The sequence below is a fragment of the Colletotrichum truncatum genome (assembly GCF_014235925.2).
Source record: "Colletotrichum truncatum strain CMES1059 chromosome Unknown Contig_0011, whole genome shotgun sequence".
NCBI classification, from domain to species: domain Eukaryota; kingdom Fungi; phylum Ascomycota; class Sordariomycetes; order Glomerellales; family Glomerellaceae; genus Colletotrichum; species Colletotrichum truncatum.
The window spans coordinates 260,553-282,063 of NW_027222408.1; the positions used below are offsets into that span (position 1 = coordinate 260,553).

Genomic DNA, 21,511 nt, shown 5'->3' on the forward strand with positions numbered 1-21,511 from the left:
TACTTTGAGTTGGGAAGGTTAGGTGCGGGAATTGAGTAGGTTGGACTGAGAGGATGAATGATTTGTGGGATAGAAGGGAGAAATAATGAATGAGGTATTTAGGACCTCCAGAGAGAAGACCTGCCGGTTGATATCGCTTATCTTTCCAACTGAAAAGGAAAGAAGGGAGGAAACGGACTGGTAATTAAGCAAGAGCAGAGAATTTGGGGAGGGAGGACGAGTATATCAGGCTGACTTCAAGATTTAAATTCTGTGCTTGAGTGTAATCCGAAATAACGTAGTGTTCTGTTGAGAGCTAGGTAGAACGGGATGAAATCAGCCAGATTTGCCTATTTATGCTGGTGCTCAAGGGATAGAGATCAGAAGATAGATTGATCGTGAAGGAGGTTATGTCAAGACGAAGAATTAGGTGCATGCAGAGAGAAAGTCTATTGTAAATGAGGGCGAAGAGAAAATAATGGATAGTAATTGGTCTCTAAGAAGAAGAAGAAACACACCGATAAATACGTGTGCACTTGACTTGAGGTGCTAGTAGTTGTTAGGGTCAAGGTTGGAGAGTAGAGTAAAGTAAAGGAATGGAGATGGGGGTTTAAGTAGATAGAAAAGAGCAAGAGCTTGCATTCGTTGGATATCGTGTTGCTGTGGAAGGGACGATTTAAAGGAGATCTAAGGAAAGGAGGAAGTCGCCATTCAGTAATCAAATCGTAAGGAAAGAGGCAGATTTGTTATGAGTGAGACTATTGAACTGCAATGACAGGCGAAAGTAACATATTATCTTGTTCGCAAGGTTGGTTTAAATCTTGGCCTTATTCCATTCAATGGTTGGGAATTAATAGTATCAGAGATGTCCTAAGCATGGGGCTTCAGCATGTAAGTCATCTCGGTGAGCTCGGTGAGAGCCACCGGGTATGTACTGACCGCCTTCGGCAGAAACCGAGGCTCCACTTAAAAATTGTCCATCCAACTTCCACCCCACATTCATTTTTCCATGCGACAGAGGCGAAGGCATTCCAATTTCACACAACACGCCCGTCAGCAACCACTGCCGCAACCATGTCTTCGAAATCAGGAAAAAATGGCAAAATCACCGACTCTCGGTTCTCGAACTTCGAGACCGACCCCCGGTTCCGTCTGCCCTCTAAGAAGCAGACCAAGACGACAATCGACAAGCGTTTCTCACGCATGCTGAAAGACGACTCCTTCACAGCTACCGCAAAGGTCGACAGATACGGTCGCAAAGTCAAGTCCGATTCGAAGAAGAAGGCTTTGGAGAGACTCTATGAGGCAGAGGATGGCGAGGATGATATGGAGGTCGAGGAGGACGACGTTGTCGAGCGGGAGCTGGCTAAGGCGGACGCCAAGTACGACCCTGCGCGTGGCGGCGGTTTCTCAGAGTCCGAGTCCGAGTCCGAGTCGTCAGATGACGATGATGACGAGGAAGAGGCGGAGGTCGTTGCTGACCCCAAGGCGTCCATGTCACGACTGCGCGATGAGCAGGCCGACGTCGAGGACGGCGAGGTCACGAACAGGATAGCAATTGTCAATCTTGACTGGGACAACATTAAATCCGCCGATCTTTTTGCCCTTTTTACCAGCTTCTTGCCTCCAGTCGGCGGCCGCATTGAGAAGGTCTCCGTATACCCCAGCGAGTTTGGCAAGGAACGCATGCAACGGGAAGAGCTCGAGGGACCCCCGAAGGAGATCTTCAAGAATGACGACGACAGCGACGAATCGAGCGACGAGGAAGAGGATGAGGCCATCAAGAAAGAATTGCTCGAGGAGGGCGATGCCGAGGACTTTGACAGCGACGCATTGCGGAAATACCAGCTGGATCGGTTGCGGTACTACTACGCCGTCATGGTCTGCTCTGACAAGGCGACGGCACAGAAATTGTACGAGGCCACCGACGGCACGGAATACCAGTCCTCATCCAACTTTTTGGACTTGCGATTCGTCCCCGACGATGTCACATTCGACGACGAACCTAGGGATGAGTGCGACAAGATTCCAGAGGGCTACAAGCCTGTCGAATTCATCACCGACGCGCTGCAGCACTCCAAGGTCAAGCTCACCTGGGATGTCAACCCCGATGATGCGGCTCGTAAGGCATCAATCAACCGCGCCTTCACTGGCAGCCGCGCGCAGCTTGAAGAGAACGACTTGAAGGCGTACCTGGCTAGTGATAGTGAAGACGAAGACGAAGAGTCCCTGGGCGGCGTCGAGGAAGAGGTTGATGCTGAGGCTGAGGCTGAGGCTGAGGAGCCGAAACTTTCCAAGAAGGAGCTTCAGCGCCGTAAGATGAGAGAGATGCTGGGTCTTGGCGCCGAGGAGGAGAAGAAGTCCAAGGACGTGCCCGTTGGTGACATGGAGATCACCTTCACCCCCGCGCTCACGGAGACGCAAAAGGACAAGAAGAAGGAGGGCGAGGAGGAGACGACAATTGAGAAGTACAAGCGCAAAGAGCGCGAGCGCAAGGAGAAGAAGCGCGAAATGGCGCGCGCCAAGCGTGAAGGTGCCGACGTTGGTGCTGCCGAGACCCAGAAGGAGACCGAGGAGCAAGCAGATGACCTTGGCTTTGACGACCCCTTCTTCACCGCTGAAGAGCCTGCCAAGAAGACCAAGACGGCGGTTCGCAAGGAGGAGAGGCTTGCCAAGCGCGCGGCGCGCGAGGCCGAGGAGAAGGAGAAGGCGGAACAGAAGGCCCAGCTGAAGCTGCTTATGGCGGACGACGACGGCGAGGATGCGGAGCACCTGGACCACTTTGACATGAACGAGATCCTTAGGGCGGAGAAGCAGAAGAAGAAGAAGGGCAAGGGCAAGAACAAGAAGAACAAGAAGGGCGGCGACGAGGACGACGAGAAGGTTGGCCTGCAAGAGGGCTTCAACATGAACGTCGGTGATGATCGTTTCAAGGCCGTGTTCGAGAGCCACGAGTACGCCATCGACCCGTCTAACCCCAAGTTCAAGGCCACGGAGGGCATGCAGAAGCTGCTCGAGGAGGGCCGCAAGAAGAGAAAGGTTGATGACGAGGAGCCGCCGGCCGAGAGGCAGGGAAAGAAGGCGAAGAAGGATAAGAAGGGTGATGCGGATGATCTTGGCGGGCTCGTTGCGTCCGTCAAGAGGAAGGCTGGCGGTAAGGCTGGTAAGAAATAGGCCCTTTATTTAGTCTAGTCCCTTTTTTCAGGCGTGGTGTGGTCATACCCTAGACGGATTATTCAAAAGTTATTGGAATGTACAAAAGCAAATGGACATAATGCGAAGAAATGGTGTTTACGATGATGCCCCCTTTGTGCTTTGGTGATGCCATGCTTTGGTTGATATGGACATTGATGTACAAAGGCTGTTTTGAGCCGCCCTCTGCCGACATACTGGTATGTCTCCCCTGGCCAGCAATTCTAATAGATGGTGAGTAAGCTTCCGCTGATACCCAAAAAGACGATATCCGCCAATCATCAAATCCCCCACATGCCGCTTGTCCAGAAGCTGTCTATAATCCACATCAAGCTGAAAGGCCTCCTATGCGTTCATCTTTCATCCACCACATGAGGCTGGTTGGTGTCCTTGTGAGTTCGTATGTTGATGCCGTTATGTTGACCCCTTGGGACCTTGACCTTGGACAGATCTTGTGCTGGTGTGGATTTCATCTTCGCTCTGGCTAGAAATTGAGAAATTGATCCTGAGCCTGTGGCCAAACAGGATCATAACGGCCTTTCGCCGAAGCCTGATTGTATACCAAACAGATTTGCGAGTTACAAGGCACGGTCCAACGGCATTCTTCGTGCCAACCAGGACGCCTTTTTAACGTGTAGAGCAGCAGAATAAACGCCAGAGATTAAAGTCGCTAACAAGCGTACTCGTGATCCCGGTACCTGTAAAGGATGCTGCTAAACTGAACATTGACGGTATCCTAGAATCTGCGTGGCGGCTCGGTGGTAACGAATCTATCACCGTCGTAAAATACTTCTGTCTCATTATAAGCCCTAGTTGGAGACTCATCGCGGTAATACGAACCAGGAGGTGGCACCCCCGTCGGGACGGCTCGTGGACCGGAAACATTGTACCGACTAGAGCGCGGCTGATCATAGTATTCCACCGCATTGCGTCGTCGCCTCCTTGGAGTGATGCGGATGTCTATATCAGAATCCGAGTCATCGCTATCCTGCCGCTGCAGCCTCGAGCGGCTACCCCTTCCCGGATCGGTTTCGGCCATAGGGCGGAAGGTCTGAGCCCTTGTGAGTGCCGGAGGAGGACGCGCGTACTCGTTTCTGAAAGTGTTTGGCCGTTCGACGTCAGTTAGCGGCGAGCCAGCTTCGGTATAAGATGCGTACTGGGATATCGGAGGCGGAAGAACAGGCTCATAGTAGTCGCGTGACCGGTTGAAAGGGTGCGATTCCGGTTGCTTGAGAACCGGACGAAATATCCCAATTTCATGTTCTCTTTTAGCGTTTGCTCTTGAAGTGGGAGCAAGCTCAATGTCGATAGCTGGTGCCATACGGGGCATGACGGATGGCTGCTGCGGCGACGGGAACGCCTCTGGGCTCCCGTAACTTTCATCCCCCGCCCTTCCATACGGTGATGAGTAATGGGAACCACGCGAAGAATCAAGCCCCAACCCGGCCCTATCGTCGTTGCCATGATAACCTCGAGAATCGGCTGCCTCATACGTGTCATAACTATCAACGGAAGACACAGATCTGTCCAAGGAAGGTTGACGTATCGGCCGTTGTTGATAGACTTTTGCTTCTTCGTAGTTTCCGGCCGGCCGAGCCGGACGAAATGGAGGGGGGGTTGAGTGCCCCCGTCGTTGTCGCCAGTCCATGGTAGCATCGTCAACGCTATATTGCCCTTTGGAATTTGATCCCATGTTTCTGCGCGAAGCTGTGTTAATTCGTATACTATGCTCCCCTTCTATTTCTGTAGTAGCGGTGTGTTCCCTCTTCTGGCGTTCCATGGCGCGAAGGGCCGATTCGCGCTCTATTTCCCTCTCCTCGTCTGGAAGAGACGGCTTGAAGAGGCCGTCAATGTCCTCCATGCCTTCGCCTGCACCTTTCGTGGGTCCAGAGCGCATAAACTCGGCATAAATATCGTCAGCATTGCTAAAGGAGAATCCGCGACTGTCACTGCCTGTGCTGAAGTGGAACGTTCGGGTGTTGACACCAGGCGTGCCTCTTCCTCCTCCTCCTCCTCCTCCTCCTCCAAAGTCGAATGATGAAGTCTTGGAGGGCGTCACGGTGCGGAGGGCGGGGAGACAGTTTTTCTGTCCCCATTCTCCGAGAAGGCTATCTTGTAGGAATGAATCGCCTGCAGTGTTGTCTTTGGAAATGGTGTAACTCATGGCCACTGCAGAAAGACCAGTAGACACTTTTGGCGTCGTGGTTCGACCGAGTCTTGCGCCATAAGCGCTCAGCAGGTGGACCTCCCGTGGGGGGTCCATCACTCTGCTGCTGAAGAAAAGGATTACAGAATGTCGCGTCGCAATTGCGAGAGGTTTGGTCGGTATCAACGGCAGACTCAATGGCAGCGACGAGGACTAAAGTTGCATTGAGGCAACACGCTTGTATCAGCTTACAGGAGCGATACAAGAAGTATCCCCAGCCTGTTTTGCGATAAGGCTACTTGGCCGGAAAAATGACGGAGGAATGCCCCTTACGCAGTACCCACGTGCTCTGCAGGATTGCGGCGTAACACCAGCGGATTGCCAGGAGATGGTGATACGGGCGCTTAAAAATAAGGTTGTTTATTGGTGTCCCACCTCATTAACCCGTTACAGACAGACGAAGCAACCAAAAATGGCGTATCCCCGTTTTTAACCATTGAAATACCAATGTACTATACTAAATAAACATCGAACTAGTGCTATCGGTAGGGTAGGCTTTCATTTTAGATAGATACTACCCATCGATAAAGACAGCAGCATCCTATCATGTCTTAAGTCTCATTCAGTCGCTTAGCTGAGGACCATCATATGAGAATTCGGCCCTAGGCCTATACGCGCCAGGGGGAAATCATATCAGATTTTTACCAAAGCCCGCCATCTGCATCTTAACCTCAAAGACGCCTTTGTCATGGATAATGTAAGGATCGGCTTTCAAGAAAGAGTTGGCTAGTAGGCGAAGTCGGAGTCTCGATATCTGTGGGGAATATTGCTGTACTTAACATCCTTCGCGGTGTAGACTGTGGAGGTCTTGACCTCAGTATCGAATCTAGGTCCACTGGACAACGATTCGCGGACGTAGTAAGAACTATCCAGGGGTCGCGTCGAGCGTTGCTGATTATAGTAGAGAGGGAGTGCTTCCCTCGTCCCGGTTCGGTAACGCCTGCGAGGAGGAGGATAGTTTCCAGAGTCCTGATATCCACTATATAGGAGTCCATAGTCGGCTTCATCGTCGTCTTCATAGTCGTCTTGGGAGTTCCACCCTTCGCTAAGCTGCCGCTCCTGGTCTCGTCTAGCAGCCCTTGAAAGACTCAGGAAGTCAATAGGGTCAGGAGAACCACGTGATTGCGCGCGCTCAGGGAATGACAACGGAATGCCGGCATTGTCAACCTGTGACGCGCCACGGCTCAGATCGATATCATCGTCAAAGGGGGAAGTTTGAGACCTTTCGAATGCTGGAGGCGGGCGCACAACCTCGCGGATCTCGGGCGGCGTGCTGAAGGGCGGTGTGCTGGTAAGAGTTGAGTACTCCGTATCGGATTGAGGCGTGGGACGGGCGGCCGCGTAAAGAGAATCACGCAGAGAATAAGGCCCCAAACTAGCACTATCATCGTTATCATAGTAATCAGGAGCATCCATTGTCGTGTCGTTGTTTCTGGCCGCGAGCATCCGCTCTTCCTCGGCCATCTCCAAGGCCTTTCGCTGTTGGCGGCGCATTTCCTTCACTTCAGCAGCCCTTCTGGCATCCAATTTGGCAGCCCTGTCGGCAGCCTCGTCGGCAGCCTCCTGCGTCCTCATACGATTCCTCATACGCTCCCATCGTTTACTCTCCCGGAGTTCTGCGGCGCGTGCATCGTCATCGCCAGAGTCAATTTGCTGTTGATCTAAGGAAAGATCTGAGAAATGCTGGCCATTATCGTCCGCGAGAGGCTGTTCTTCGGGATTTATTTCCAGTCTGCTACGCATCATATGCTCATTTTCTCCTTGATAGGTAAGTTCTGCGGGAGTCATTCGATGCAGAGACCCCGTCTGTCGCATGCGGGATTGTCGTTGTGAACTGTGCCGCTGCTTTTTCTGGCCCCATTCTTCAAGAAGACAATCGTGCCGGAATGAATCTCCCGCAGTATTGTCTTTGGAGATGGTATAACTCATGGCCACCGCAGAAAGACCAGCAGGCATCTTTGGCGTCGCGGTTTGGCCAAGCCTTGCGCCAAAAGCGCTCAGCAGGCGAGCCTCACGTGCGGGGTCCATTCAGCAAATCAATCGCTCGGCCGCCTGAAGAATAAGGTTGTAAAGTATCGCGTTGTATCTGCGGAATAGTGGTGGATATAAAGCTTGAGGTTGGGTGCAGCAACGAGAGCCAGAGAGGTATCGAGGCAACATGCCTACAACAGCTTATGAAGTGACACAAGAGGGCAAGGCGAGCCCGGGAAAATAGCGGAGGAATCCTCATAGTAAATCAGCCAACCACGTGCTCTGCAGTGGTAAATATCCGGAGATAATGCACCTGGCACTCGACATCCAATTATATTCAACGATAGCTACAGGGTACTAAACACGCTCAAATGTATGAAGCCTACGCCGTCACCTCGCCCCTATATCATGCTGTATCTCGTCGGCAGAAAGTCCCTGATGAAGCTCCTCCAGGTAACCTTCAAACTTTCTGGCCTCGTCTATGACAGTCTTCAAATGTTCATACTCCAACGGCTCTTTTTGGTAAGAAGATAGCTGTCGAGCCGTTGAGATTGCGTTCCGAATTTCTCGACCGTTAAGATTTTCGTCGGCGAGAGCATCGAGGTTCTTTCGGATTTCTGCCGCATTGATTCCGTACTCGCCGGATACACTGGTCTGCTTGCGGCTCATCGCTTCCAGTCGATTGATAAAGTTACCCCAGATCATGAGTCTTTGCTCACGATCCAAATTGCTGTACCGCAAATTGAGTTGTATTCTGGATTTAAAGGCTTCGTCAAAGGTCCCAACCCGATTTGTCGTTAATATTAGTATGCCTGCTTTTAGTCAGCTCACTTATCATTCGTTCTTCACTACAGCTTCCGAGTTTACCGTCATAATACTCTAACACCCTAAGAAACACTACAACAACAATAGTCAGTTCTAGGTTATGTGGCAACACATAATAAAGACATACCCGACACCAGTGCGTTCCTCTCGAGGTTAGCAAGCGATCGTTGTTCCAAAAACACATCAGCCTCATCAAGCAAAACAACTGTTTTGAGAAAGGTTTCAGCTTCTGATACTTGCGCCAGGATCAAAGACAACATACCACAACCCCATGTCTTTCCGAGTAAGGAAACAACTTCCAGATACTGAACAAATTAACAGAATTCACGAGAAGGAGGTGTGAGCGCTGACCTTTTCGACCTCGTCAGCTTTGGTTCCGATATCTCCACATGTGACCTTGTAGAGAGGTTTTCTGGCGATTTCAGCGACACTGAGGCGACTGTTAGCAGCCACCCAAGGGCGCAACATGTAGTCAAAATTTCAAACCTTTCAGCCGTGAGCGTCTTGCCAGTTCCAGGGCCGCTGCCGCGCATTCAAGTTAGCATCACCAAGGCCACCGAGAATGGAACTTCTGGACAAAGTATACTTACCCGTGAAGAAGTATGAATAGCCCGTTGCCCTTCCCTTTAATCAAATCTGTACCTTCCTCTGACCGTAATCGATTTGTGACCACAGCTTGGACAAGCCTCTTAGTTTTAGGATTGATGACTAAGTCTTTGAAGGCCTCGTCATTCCAAACCACCTCACGCATGAAAGCTACCTCAAGCAGTCCTGCATACGTTCAATACCTAAGGTACCAAAGTGCCGCCAGAATGTGTCATAAAAACTTACTCCACTCTTTCTTATTCATGTCAAAACCTCTCAGGGTAGATGGAAGGCACATCAAGAAGCCATCTTCTGAAGGTGGCGTTTCGCTGCTCATATCGATAGGACTTCTTTCCGCTTCGTGATGCCTTCTGTCTGGCGGTCGCTGTTCTTGCGGCTGGACCGAGTGCATCTTGTTGTACGTTTCCATATCGACCATAAAGCGTGAATTGAACTTGAGTAATTTCAGCGACATATAGCTCGAGGGATCGGGTTATTTACCAAAGGCTGTACAACATCTGGGGCGTCTTTGACGTAAGAGACATAGTGTCTATAGCGGCATTTCCAAAACATCTCTCCACGTCGACGAAGCGCTTCGGGAACGCTCTTTTCAGCAAAACGCGCAGGATATACCGCGAGATCTATGATACGGAACTCTTCAGTTGAGGATATGACTGGGACATGAACAAGCGGAAGCGTGACTGATCTGCTCTGGAAGGATCCGCTGAATTCCCAAAATGAGCCTTGAATTCGCGCAGCGAATCGCTCAGGTAAGTAGCTATCAACCATGAGCCAGTTTTGAGCTGTAAGGCCATCCAGTTGAGCAATACTGTTGCCTCTGGCCTTTGATATAAGGATGCTGTTTGGCACCTATTGTTTGTTAGAGTGAAACTCTTATAGGGCACTAGTAGATTTTGGGAGCTGAAAACTCACAAAAATGTATTCCAGCAATTCAAGCGTGATCATTCCCCTCGCCGTCAGCTCATCAACTCTAGACCAATCTGACTTCAAGCGTTCTTGCATATAATTCTGGACTACTTCGATATGCAGCTGGTCGGCCAGGCTCATTTTCTTCAACGCATTCTCAATTTCGCCTCGACGGTGGAACCACCACAAGTACGGGTATGATATAGCGCCGGGCTTCCCACCATCAAAGCGCGGATGGGGTATATCGTTCAGTGCCAGCTCCGACAGGTCCGTGAGGGCTGTTTGCAACTCTTCGGAGACCAGCTCGACGTGCTCCCGCTCAAAAAAGAGTTCGAGATCGGCCTCGGTAGACTTTTCGCCCTGGCTTGGTCGTTTGACGAAAGTAGGGCCCTTACAACATGCGTATTCTCGATGGACTAGGACACTGATATTCTTGTTACGCTCAAGGTAAAGCTCCATGTTGGTGATGCCTCGACTGCCTATCAGATGTGAATGATATGTACCACTGTCGACCACCAAAGGCGGATCGAGATAGACCATGTCCGGGTTGTATCGCGCCTCATAGCATCGAATCTTGTACACCACCTGAGACCGCAGCGGGCCTGGGTCTGTGGCAAACTGGTACTGCAGTCTCTCTGCGTCCCTCAGCTTCTCCTCCGCCTCGTCCATCAGTTCAAGAATCTCATCGTCGGACGTATGGTCAGACACCTGAAGCAGGCGACAGAGCTCGCTTCTCCAATTGATGATGTACTTAGGGCGATGTTTTACTTGAGGAGGTGGGGATCGGGATAGCACGGAGACTGCTGCGCGTTTGATATTAGTTCTGGTTCTTGGACACAGTCTTGTGCAATCTTACCTTCATCGTCGGGGCTCTCATCTTCATCTTGTTCCTCATCGCAGGAGTTGGAAGACGGCGGTCGCGGCCGCGGTCGCGGGACATTTCTGCTGCGGGGTGGCGGTGGGTTGCGGGGTGGCGGCCGTACCCGGCGACGCGATACGTCCGTCTCAGTGTCCGGGCGGTCCCGGGACGTCGGGGCCAGATGCTCGTACTGACGAGACCTCTCACGGTATGCCATTGTCGCTCGAATGACTCAGAATCTCGAAATATTGGCCCCGAAGAGATACTGGTCATGTAGAAGAGGCAGATTAGGCTGGCTGATTGCCGCTCCACGGAGAGCCTGATTTAGTCACACACCTGGGTGTGCGGCGCGTAACTGTGCCTCCTACTGGGCATGCAGCAACACAATCCCCACTGCGGCAGCACGACGCTCACCCTGCTCGTTCTGGGTCCCCTCCTTTGAGGTCTCTTGACTCTTTCTTATCGCCGATTGTTCATATTGTCAATGCTATTCACACGACGAGACACTGGTAACACGTATCTGACCCTTTTGTCCTCTATGGCTGCCAATTGGTGAGCCAACTTCAGCTCAGCCGTCTCAATTGCCTTGCCGAACAATTATAATGGATGAACTTGCAAACGAGATAAAACGGCAAATAGATATTTGCAGAGGTCGAGCTGTCAAACCAGAATCCACAGACAGCATACCTGATTCTGACGGTGTTGCAACGCTCCAGCAGGAATTACAAGATTTTGTTCATGCGTTGGAGGCTCTGCTCCGGCAAATCAATGGTAAACGTCGAACATCCCGGCAAATGGGTCGTCCAGCCCGGTATATCGTGACTCTCCTTCTGACATATTAACAGACGGTCAATCTACAGTCTCGGATCCCTCCCTTTTGTGGAAGATTGCGGCTTTTACGCAGCCAACACCCTACTTCTTCAAGCCAGATTGGCTTCTGGACCGGGCGCGAGCAACTCAGGCTAATCGGGCGGCCAGACAGATTTCAAAGGACAGTGCCAACGACGTATGGGCCGAGAAATCATTGCAAGATTATATCACTTCTGACAATTCTCAACTCTTGCTGGTGCAGGGGAAGTACCAAACGTTTCAGAAATTAGAACTGTTCAGCTGCGACATAACGAGTTTCTTACGAGACAACGCTTCTACAATCTATTTCATAAGGTCAGCCACCAGCGTACTTGGACAAATTCAACCAGAGCAAGTGATACGACAACTTGCGCTGCAGGCTTTGCAAAAGGTGCCAGCACCGAAGCCAATCACCTTTCTTTCCGACATCGTCGAGCGGTTCCAAAAGGCCAAGTCTCTCGAGGACTGGTTCGAGGTCCTTCAATGCATCATACATCATGTCCAGGAATTATATATCGCTTTGGACGTCGGACTTGTCAGCCACGATATCGAAGCATCTATCCGTATCCCCGTGGCCTTTGAAAGCCTCCTCCGCGATGTTCAAGTGCAATCTCCATCAACTTTGTTGAAGATCATCCTCTTCACCCGACGCGCCTCTGAGGGTATTGACATCGATTCAACGACCTCTATCGTCGTTAAGCCATCCAAGGCGCTACCTCGGTCTATAAACATAACCTCTATCAAACACGCATTGATCTCGCAGCTTAAAGACAGGAGGCAGAAATTACTGCTAGATAATGCTACGAAAGATAAAGAATCAGAAGCCGTAACAACTACACTCGATCCCAGTTCCAGGAAAGCCTCTTTTCCCCCCAAAGACATCAGGTGGCAGCATGTAGAGGCTGGTAATACATCGTCCAACTCGGATAGTGCCAATACCCTGCCTGGAAAACAGCCTCTTGACATCGGCAGCCAGCTCGAGTCAAGGAATCCAGAAAATCTTGCTACTTTGGCGTCGGAGCTCAATTTTCAAGAAACGTCATTGTCATCTCTGACTTTGACGAGAAGTCAGCAAGACGTAGCTACTCCCTGGAAACAAAATGAAGATTCCAGCCCTAGGGAAGTTGCAAGACGCTCCTCGGCACCTTCTATCGCGGCGTTGGACACTTCGTCAAGAAAGTACAATCGGTATAACATCACTGTCGCCATCCTGTGCGCCCTGACTCTTGAGGCAGACGCCGTCAAGTCTCTCTTTGACGACCACTGGGACGACAATGTGACGGCGAGTATGCCTCGACAAGGAGATACCAACGCGTATTCCATGGGCAGGATCGGCCGCCACGACGTCGTTCTCATCCACATGGCCGACATGGGAACCACGAACGCGTCCGCGGCGGCAGCACACTGCAAAGCCAGCTTCCCCAGCATCGTCCTCGCCCTCTTGGTGGGCATCTGCGGCGGCGTCCCGGTAACCACCGAGAGGGGAGTACCAGACGTGGTGTTGGGAGACGTCATCATCAGCGAGGGAGTTGTCCCTTACGATTTCGGCAGGCAGTACCCTGATATGTTCTTGAGGAAAACTGGTATACTGGAGGTTTTGGGGAAGCCTCCGCCCGTGGTCCGGAACCTGCTGGCTAAATTGAAAGGCCGGTATGACCGTAAGAATCTGAACGAGAAGCTCGTTCACTACCTCCAAGATTTGGTTGCCGATTTTGGGGACGACCTGCTCTACCCCGGCGCCGACCACGACATGCTCTTCGAGGGTACCTATCAACATAAACACAGTCCCTCTTCCGGCTGTAAAATTTGTAATGATAGCGAGGAGAACACGATCTGTGAAATAGCTAGAACCGCTACCTGTGAGGAACTTAATTGCGATAATAGCAAGCTAGTTCCGCGTGCGCGTCTCTGTAGCTCCTCTCCACGGTCGACGGCTGTGCTGCCGAGCGTGCACTTCGGGCTCGTCGCCTCAGGGAACTCGGTCATGAAGTCAGGCGAGCACCGAGATCGAATCGCAAGGAGAGAAAAGGTGATAGCGTTCGAGATGGAAGCTGCTGGAGCCTGGGACAACTTCCCGTGCGTGGTCATCAAGGGAGTGTGCGATTATGCCGACAGTCACAAACACAAGAAGTGGCAGGGTTACGCAGCCGCTACAGCAGCGGCTTGCATGAAGGCATTCTTGGAGAAATGGACATATCGCGCTTAATTCTTGGATTTGAACCGGGGCACGTGTTTCTACTTCTCAACAATCCATACAGATGCCTAAACGCAAATGCTTGAACAGCCTCGGAAAAGGTAATTTATGACTTGTGCCTATTCCTATGTCTTTCTTCGTTTGACGACATTTGAAGGCTAAAATTACCGGCTCGTAGGATGCTAATACCGATAGCGGCTTCATAAAGGACAAGTCATCTGTTGTCCATCGCCGTCTCGCTGTTACTATTAGTGCTGTATACTACGTCTCGTTGTTAGACCGAACGAACCTATCTGCCGCGGCCATTGCGGGCATGGCGAAGAACCGAGTTGTAGGTTTGCCTCTTTAACCGCTATCTAAGTCGACATTGAGTCGGTAGGAGCTGATTGGCGCGGGACTGGGCTATGAGATGGCTGGTGATTGCTGCTGGTGCGGATGAATTACCTATTGATAAAGTATCTGGGAGCGCATCCGCAGGCAGAGAAGAATGGGGCTCATCCGGAACCGATAAAGGACTGGCTTTGGAAGAGACGAGACGATTTCTTCTCAGGGACTGGGATTTCTGGGGGAGCCTGAGTGTCTTCGATGATGGTGCCATCCTCGGGATTGTAGATCTGGTGTTCGAGGTATTTGTAGTCGCAAGACATCCAGTAGGCCACTTGGATGACCAGCAAGGCACCGATGACTGGCAAGATGTACTTGTCCCAAACTTCTGTTTTAGACATGATGACGATATGGTGTTGCTGAGAGACAACGAGATGGTAATTGCAGGTGGACATAAGTGGATGCTGAACAAATGGGAAAATAATACAGAAGGTCAATATGAGGAAGGAAGGAAGCAGCAACTGCAGAGGCAGCCTGACAGCCATCACAATAGAGCACAGGTGTCGTTAGCAGGCCCACCAGACATAGGTGACAACATTAATCGACACGTGATTTCAAAACAGGAGCAAAAGAGTGAAGGAGGCAATTGTACATGCCAATGGGAATATTTTATCTAGTTGTTCAGAATTCGTTAGAGCAAAGCTATCATAACTTTTGTGCTTGTTGGATCATCAAAGCATCCAAGTCTTTACCGGACAGTGGCACCCTTCAGGCTGGGAACAGTGCAAACACCGCCAGACTCAGTAACAAGCTTGCCAACACCGTCCTTGCCGAGCTCCTTGACGGCGCTGGCATCAAAGGCAACCTCCAGACCGTCGGTGGTGGTGAAACCAGGCTGGAAAGTCTCCCAAATCTTCTTCTTGGGGTTCAGAATACCCTCAGGCTCACCCTTCCAGCCCTCGAAGAAGACACGGTCGCCAGCCTTGGAGTCGGCAGGGGGAGAAACAAGCTCAACGGGGCCCTTGTGGTCGTCAACCTCGCCCTCCTTGATCTTGGGGGAAGCAGCCAGAACCATGGCAGAGGACTTGATGCCACGCATCTTGACGGGCTTCAGGTTGCACACGACGACAACCTTGCGACCCTGCATCTCCTCGAGGGGAACAAGACCGTTGAGGCCGGAGCAGACGGTGCGGCAAACCTGACCCTCGTACTCGGTCGTGTCATCGTTGGGCTTGTCGCCCATGGCGATGGTGGAGACGTACAGCGAGTCGGCTTCGGGGTGCTTGATGGCCTTGAGGATGTGGCCGACACGGAGGTCGATAAGGGCAGGGGAGAGAGGAGCAGCAGCGGCGGGGGCCTTCTGGGGCTTAGGCTCCTTAGCCTTCTTCTCCTTCTTGGGCTTGCCCTCGCCGGCGCCGACGGCAGCCTTGACCTTGTCCTTGGCTTCAGTGACAGCCTCCTTGACCTTCTCACCGGCGCTCTTGTCCTTGGAACGGTCGGGGAGGGAAGTCTCCTGACCGCCAGCGGCGGCAGCAGCGGCAGCCTTCTCCTTCTTAAGGCGCTCCTTCTCGGCCTTGGCGTCGACGGGAGGCTTCACGTAGAGGACCTCATCGAGGTCAATCTTGACCTTGTCCTCGGGCTTGACATCGGCGGCGAAGGCGGGGTAGTTCTGGACAAAGTCGAGGTGGCGGACGATGTTGGGGTAGCCCTTTTCGCCGGTGCGCTGCTCGGGGGACCAGTTCGCGACGAGGGGACGGACAGCGGAGTAGAGAGCAGTGTCAGCCTTGCTGGGCTTGGTGCCGAGAAGGGTGGTTCGGGTGCTCAGGTGGGAGTTGAGGGTATCGAGGATGGGGGAGACCTGGGCTTGGTCGCCGGCGGCTTGCTGCAGGCGGGTAGCGGTGGTGAGCCACTGCTGGATCTCAGTCTCCTCATTGGGAGTGTAGGTAGTGTTGGAGGCCATTCTTGCGAACCGATAGGGCGAGACGCTGCGGGAGATTGGTCGGAGGGCACGGAGGGAGTTCATGAGTGGAAGGGAAAGGAGGGGGGGATATGGTCAGAGATCACAGAATTTTAGTGTGGTTTGGCGGGGTAGCACGGACAGGTACAATGCCCCTCCAAATCGGCGGTCAGTGCCTCATTGGTTAGGCACCACTGAGCTACCCCATCTGCCTCGGTGAGGATCGGTGTAGGTGAGTCTTTCCCATCTTTGCTTTTTTTTTTCCATACCTTTTTTTTTTCTTTTTCTGAAAAATTTCTCATCAAGTCCCCACTCAAACTTGAATGCTAAACGTGGCGATGAAAAGAGTCAAAGATTCTAATAGGCAATACTTCAAGCATCACAATCAAAATACCATTATCCGGTTATCTACGTAGCACCAAAGCATGATCATTCCGACTCCTAATTCCTATCAGAAGTTTTAACAATTCGTACTCAATGGTTGTCCATCACTGGGAAGAACCTAACAATTCAATTAAGAAATACACCAGTGACAAGGGTACGCTAAGTCCCCCATCTCCGTCTCGATCTGCTAGGCATTTAATGACGATGCTCTCAGACAAAGGCAGGGGTCTTAATTAATAACACGAAGTCACCTGACTCCGCCTTTGTCTCGCGTCGCGCCCCCCAGATTTTTGCCCCCCTATCGCGCCTTCCCATTGACAAGTTCATCGCTGCCTATGCTTCCCATTCACCCCCCATCCCTTCTTATTTGATCCATTGGGACCTGGGGTGTTCATTATTAATCCTACAGTTTCCATATTTCAATCGTCCTTACCCTTGGATGCAACTCTTCCCACTCTTTAACTGCCTTTTTCCAGAACCAAGTATCGCTGGAGCACGCACCAGGTCGCTAAAATTAGCGTAACTTGCCTGGAAGCGTGGCAATCGCATCATCGATTTTCTGCTGCCCTTGTCCCGTCCTGTTTTCGCACTCATTTCAACAACAATTTCCACGATTTGCACAGCTTCTCACGGTTGCAGAGAATTTGCTACCAGCATGGATTCATCGGCTACCTCAGATGTCGACTCCATCTTGTCGACTACCCGGCTTAACACCAGCGCACCATCTTCTCCTCCTCGAGATGAGTCAGTAGAGCCAATAGACTCAGAGTTCAAGCGGATGATTGATGAGGAGGCTAAGGCCAGAGCTGCTAATGATGCAGCTGAGAAAAAAAGGAAGGCTGGCCTCATTGCCAAGCGCCGAAAGAAGAAGAAGGTTGAGTTCACGAAGGAAGAGCGTGAAAAGAAGGCTCGTGAGCTGGACGAGCTTTTGGCAAAGTCCGCTGCTTTCAGTGACATCTTGACTAGAAAGACAGAAGTCCTGGGAAGAGTTGGATCTAGCTTGGATGGCGAAACCCTGGGTGCTCATGACTTGAAGATGGCCACTCAGCCTAAAATCATGACCGGTGGAACTATGAGAGACTACCAGCTTGAAGGCTTGACATGGATGTATGAAGTTTGCCTCCAGGGTATGTCTGGTATTTTGGCAGACGAGATGGGACTTGGTATGTGTCTCTCACCACTTTCAACGACTTCAACAATTTCAACCAATCGAAACATATAGCTGACTCTTCCCAGGCAAGACGGTTCAGACCATTTCGCTCATTGCTCGCCTCAGAGAAGAAGATTATTTGGGGCCCCACCTCATCGTTGCTCCCCTCAGCACTCTTTCCAATTGGATGGATGAGTTTCAGAAATGGTGCCCTTCGATTCCAGTTGTTCTTTACCATGGAGAACCGAAAGACAGGCAACAGATTATGGCCGAACACATAAAGCCTCATCTGCGTTCAGATGGCACGCTTACTAAGAAGTTCCCGGTCGTCTGTACTTCGTATGAGATGGTTCTTAGAGAGAAGGCCGCCTTGTCAAAGTTCGACTGGGCCTTCATCATTATTGTGAGTTTAGATCGCACTGGCATGCTATGAATGATGTTTGTGTTTTTGGTCTATGCGACGCTAACCTTGTTGCAGGATGAGGGCCACCGAATGAAAAACTTCGACTCAAAGCTTTTCCAAGAGCTCGAAAACTTCAAGTCAGCAACCCGTATGCTTATTACGGGTACACCACTGCAGAATAACCTCAAGGAACTCTGGGCTCTGCTCCACTTCTTGCTTCCCGGCATCTTCAAGGAATGGGAGGTGTTCGAGTCGTGGTTTGACTTTGATGACCTACAAGACGAAGAAGGTACGGAGGAGTTCATCGCCGACCGCAAAAATCAGGAAATCATCAAGAAGATCCACGTCATCCTCCAGCCCCTTTTGCTTCGTCGCATCAAGGCTGATGTCGCGGCGTACCTGCCAAAGAAGCGCGAGTATATCCTCTTCGCACCCATGACCCGAGAGCAAACCGACATGTATAATGCAATCAACGACAAGAACGTGGACACGCGCGCTTTTCTGGAGGCCAAAGTCGTTGAGCGTCTGACAGCTGTCAACAAACCGGCGCCTCCTTCCCGTGGTGGAAGAAAAGTACAGAAGATTAAGGCAGAGGAGAAAGTCAAATCGAACAAATTTGACATGCCCATTCGAAGCAGCCCTAGAAAGGTGAAGGCGGAGGTTACTCCTGAGACCGAGCCCAAGAAACCTAATGCCTTCTCTGCTATGATGAGCAGGGCTAGAAGCACCTCCACCAGAGCCAAAGCTGCCGTTAAGGAGACGCCAGCCAAGACAGCTTCTCGCTCAAGCTCGAAGCGCAAGGATCCACCTACCACGGAGACACCTCAACCGAAGAGTGCAAAGTCCTCTCGCCAGTCTAGCCCCTCAGTGAGCAGTCGCGGCCGCGTGACTCGAGGTCGTCGCCGCTATGCCGAAACCGACCCAGACGATGAAGATAAACTTTCAGATGATGAGTTCGAAGCAAGGTTGGCAGAGGAAGTCCTGGATGATGAGAAGGATCAGGATGTCACTACTCTATCCCCCGAGGAGCAATATCGGAAGAACATCGTCGACCATGCGAAGAAGGAACTTTCTGGAAAGAAGCTTGGAAACCCCATCATGCAACTTCGCCTGGTTTGCAATAGCCCACACAATTTCTTTGACCCATGGAGCTATGAGGGTGCTCCCCCCGTTGATGAAAGTATCGTCACGTCGTCTGGAAAGATGCTGCTTCTTGACCGTCTTCTCCCCTCCCTTTTTGAGAGGGATCACAAGGTTTTGATTTTCTCACAGTTCAAGACGCAACTTGATATCCTTCACGACTACTGCGCGCTTCGCAAATGGAAAGCATGCCGCCTCGATGGCTCAGTCTCACAGGAGAGTCGCCGTGACCAGATCAAAGAGTTCAACGAAAATCCCGACTTTAGGATCTTCCTGCTTTCTACCCGAGCTGGCGGTCAGGGCATCAACCTTGCAAGCGCTGACACTGTCATTCTGTTTGATAGTGATTGGAACCCACAACAAGATCTCCAAGCCCAAGATCGCTGTCATCGCATTGGCCAAACCCGGCCTGTCATCGTCTACCGCCTCGCCACTAAGGGCACTGTTGAGGAAGAGCTTCTGTTGAGTGCCGACGCTAAGCGGCGCTTGGAGAAGCTCGTCATCAAGAAGGGAAATTTCAAAACAATGGGCCAAAAGATGGACTTGAAGGAGGATCTCGACAAAGAGACCCTCAAGAGCCTGCTCCTCAAGGATGGTCAAGTTTTCCAATACTCTGGAAGCCATGAGATCCTGAGCGACAAGGATTTGGATGTTCTTTGTGACAGGTAAGAAATTTATTCCCATTAATCAGGGACTTGCCACTAACCTTTCTATAGGAGTGACACTGCTTATGACAGAGCTGCTGAGGGATCTGGCAATGCCGACGGATACAAGGTCATCGAGACTGGTTCTGATGGTATTACCATTGCAGGACAAACGAGCTCGTAATGCAGCGTTTAATCTGTCATGTTCGACTGACCAACGTCGAACCAAACACCCTCACTTGTGTCACAATGGCGACAATTTGGAAGAGACTTTTGACTAAAGAACATGAAAAAAAATTAAAGTGTTGGTGGATGAGATCCTTTGGTTTGGTTTAGACGTCTTCTGTTGGGTTGAGGCAAAATCAGAGATTGAAAGATTATTTCGAGTGGTGTGTCTGAATTAAGGTCCTTAGGGCAAGCTTACCTTCTTGTTCTTGTAATTATAATTAGACGGAGTCTTATACCCGGTAATGATTAGATGATTTGCTACCTTGCACAATCTTGAGCCTTCTTCATACTTCCTGGCCAGGACGAAAGATAAAGTCGGATCGCAGATTGACGAAGAAGCAAAAGTTGATATTTATACCAACAAGCTTACAATAGACGAGCTTCCCATGATCCCTTGCCCTCCCATAACCCCCTTCTCACCACCAAACTCTCGACCCACATGCCTAGCTCGAATACCTTATCTCCCAAAGTCATGAGACCATCTGCAACAAGTTCAATAGCTAGGCGCTGCAGGTGTGGCCGGAAAATATCGACAATCATCCTGTAAAACAAAAGTCCATGCACGAGAACAGCGAACCACATGACGGCAACAAGAAATCTGTTCTCCGATCTGAGAATCTGGCGATCTAGTAATCTCACAATCTTATGCGGAAGGCCGTGGAGAAAGTCACGTAATACCCTGAGAAGACTCTGAATGGCGGCGACAGGGTTCCTGGGAATGTAAGCCGACACCATCCAGATTACCTTTGAAAGCTTCTCGACTGCAGTGCAAAGCCCACTGAAGACCAGTGGCAGAAACAGTTTCATACTTACGCTCAGCAGCAAAGGCAGGTGCAAGACGCCAATCGCAAAGCCGTACAGGTTTGATAGTTTTTCGAGATTGTCATGGCGCGTGTTCATGTACTGGTACACCCATATTGGACCTGCGAGGTTAGGGATCAAGAAGTAGCCATGCAGGTAGCCTTTGAGAAGAAACTTGTTGACGCTGCTGATGCGTTTGTAAGCATCTGAGTTGGCAGCTTCTTGCAGCTTGTCATTGAGGTTAGTGATTTTGATAATTACGTTGAGCCATAGTGTCACATAGACGGAGACAGAAGAGAAAATGCGGCAAATTTCGTAAATGGTCGCGAGGTAGAAGTGGCGCTCTAGGTAGCTGGTCAAGAGGGTGGTGGTGTGAGAGAGGAGATTTGGGGGCCAGAGGATCGTCGTTATTTCGGGCATTGCGGTTTGCAAGTCAGTATTTACTCGGTTGGATTGTGGCAAGATTGTTGGCTGCTTCTTTTGGTATTGATTTTGACTTGGCTTGGTTAATACTCATGGGATTCTATAGAGATGCACACACACAAGCAAGCATTAATATGGCTTCAGTCTAATAAAGGGGCCACTGAGGTTTGTTCAGAAGCAGTGGATTGCTTGGAGTGGTGCTTCCCGCGCAGACAAAGCATGCTGAGCTGTGAACAACGTTACATGCCATTGTTTCTCTTACTATTACCAAAGCAGTTTTGGTAAGCACTTCAAGTCACTTGAACATTCTTGCCTGAGGTTTCTTTATTCCGAAAATCCTCAGTTGGGGTTTATCGGCCTTCGGCGTTTACAGGCCAGCCATGGCCTCAGCGGCCGCCATGCCCGATAAGCCGGACTTAAGCGGGCTTCCGTGTGCACCACGCCACAAACTATAGTCAACCTGTAGGTTG

At 50.9% G+C, this 21,511-nt stretch overlaps 9 protein-coding genes across 9 annotated transcripts; 3 read left to right on the top strand and 6 right to left on the bottom strand.

Moving 5' to 3' along the window:
- Positions 1-750: 750 nt before the first annotated feature.
- CTRU02_214410 (pre-rRNA processing protein) lies at positions 751-3,153 on the top strand (the record flags this gene model as incomplete). Its single annotated transcript, XM_036731720.1, has 1 exon — positions 751-3,153. One exon carries the CDS (start codon positions 751-753, stop codon positions 3,151-3,153), a length of 2,403 nt encoding a protein of 800 aa, XP_036576493.1.
- Positions 3,154-3,907: 754 nt separating this feature from the next.
- Positions 3,908-5,434, bottom strand: CTRU02_214411 (DnaJ domain-containing protein; the record flags this gene model as incomplete). The annotated part of the gene is made up of 1 exon (XM_036731721.1): positions 3,908-5,434. One exon carries the CDS (start codon positions 5,432-5,434, stop codon positions 3,908-3,910), a length of 1,527 nt encoding a protein of 508 aa, XP_036576492.1.
- A 669-nt stretch (positions 5,435-6,103) lies between these two features.
- Positions 6,104-7,333, bottom strand: CTRU02_214412 (uncharacterized protein; the record flags this gene model as incomplete). The annotated part of the gene is made up of 1 exon (XM_036731719.1): positions 6,104-7,333. The coding sequence occupies one exon, from the start codon at positions 7,331-7,333 to the stop codon at positions 6,104-6,106; it is 1,230 nt and encodes a 409-aa protein (XP_036576491.1).
- Positions 7,334-7,738: 405 nt separating this feature from the next.
- CTRU02_214413 (ATPase) lies at positions 7,739-10,761 on the bottom strand (the record flags this gene model as incomplete). Its single annotated transcript, XM_070206238.1, has 10 exons — positions 7,739-8,160; positions 8,216-8,245; positions 8,301-8,478; positions 8,525-8,603; positions 8,660-8,695; positions 8,764-8,944; positions 9,005-9,212; positions 9,260-9,628; positions 9,692-10,488; positions 10,542-10,761. 10 exons carry the CDS (start codon positions 10,759-10,761, stop codon positions 7,739-7,741), a joined length of 2,520 nt encoding a protein of 839 aa, XP_070060012.1.
- A 385-nt stretch (positions 10,762-11,146) lies between these two features.
- Positions 11,147-13,599, top strand: CTRU02_214414 (pfs domain-containing protein; the record flags this gene model as incomplete). Its single annotated transcript, XM_036731716.1, has 2 exons — positions 11,147-11,315; positions 11,390-13,599. 2 exons carry the CDS (start codon positions 11,147-11,149, stop codon positions 13,597-13,599), a joined length of 2,379 nt encoding a protein of 792 aa, XP_036576489.1.
- Positions 13,600-14,081: 482 nt separating this feature from the next.
- Positions 14,082-14,366, bottom strand: CTRU02_214415 (uncharacterized protein; the record flags this gene model as incomplete). The annotated part of the gene is made up of 1 exon (XM_036731717.2): positions 14,082-14,366. One exon carries the CDS (start codon positions 14,364-14,366, stop codon positions 14,082-14,084), a length of 285 nt encoding a protein of 94 aa, XP_036576488.2.
- Positions 14,367-14,659: 293 nt separating this feature from the next.
- Positions 14,660-15,934, bottom strand: CTRU02_214416 (multisynthetase complex auxiliary component p43; the record flags this gene model as incomplete). Its single annotated transcript, XM_036731715.1, has 1 exon — positions 14,660-15,934. One exon carries the CDS (start codon positions 15,932-15,934, stop codon positions 14,660-14,662), a length of 1,275 nt encoding a protein of 424 aa, XP_036576487.1.
- Positions 15,935-16,345: 411 nt separating this feature from the next.
- On the top strand, positions 16,346-19,773 carry CTRU02_214417 (iswi chromatin-remodeling complex atpase isw2; the record flags this gene model as incomplete). The annotated part of the gene is made up of 5 exons (XM_036731714.1): positions 16,346-16,406; positions 16,876-17,415; positions 17,489-17,805; positions 17,881-19,610; positions 19,662-19,773. 5 exons carry the CDS (start codon positions 16,346-16,348, stop codon positions 19,771-19,773), a joined length of 2,760 nt encoding a protein of 919 aa, XP_036576486.1.
- A 410-nt stretch (positions 19,774-20,183) lies between these two features.
- On the bottom strand, positions 20,184-21,038 carry CTRU02_214418 (uncharacterized protein; the record flags this gene model as incomplete). The annotated part of the gene is made up of 1 exon (XM_036731713.1): positions 20,184-21,038. The coding sequence occupies one exon, from the start codon at positions 21,036-21,038 to the stop codon at positions 20,184-20,186; it is 855 nt and encodes a 284-aa protein (XP_036576485.1).
- Positions 21,039-21,511: the final 473 nt, after the last annotated feature.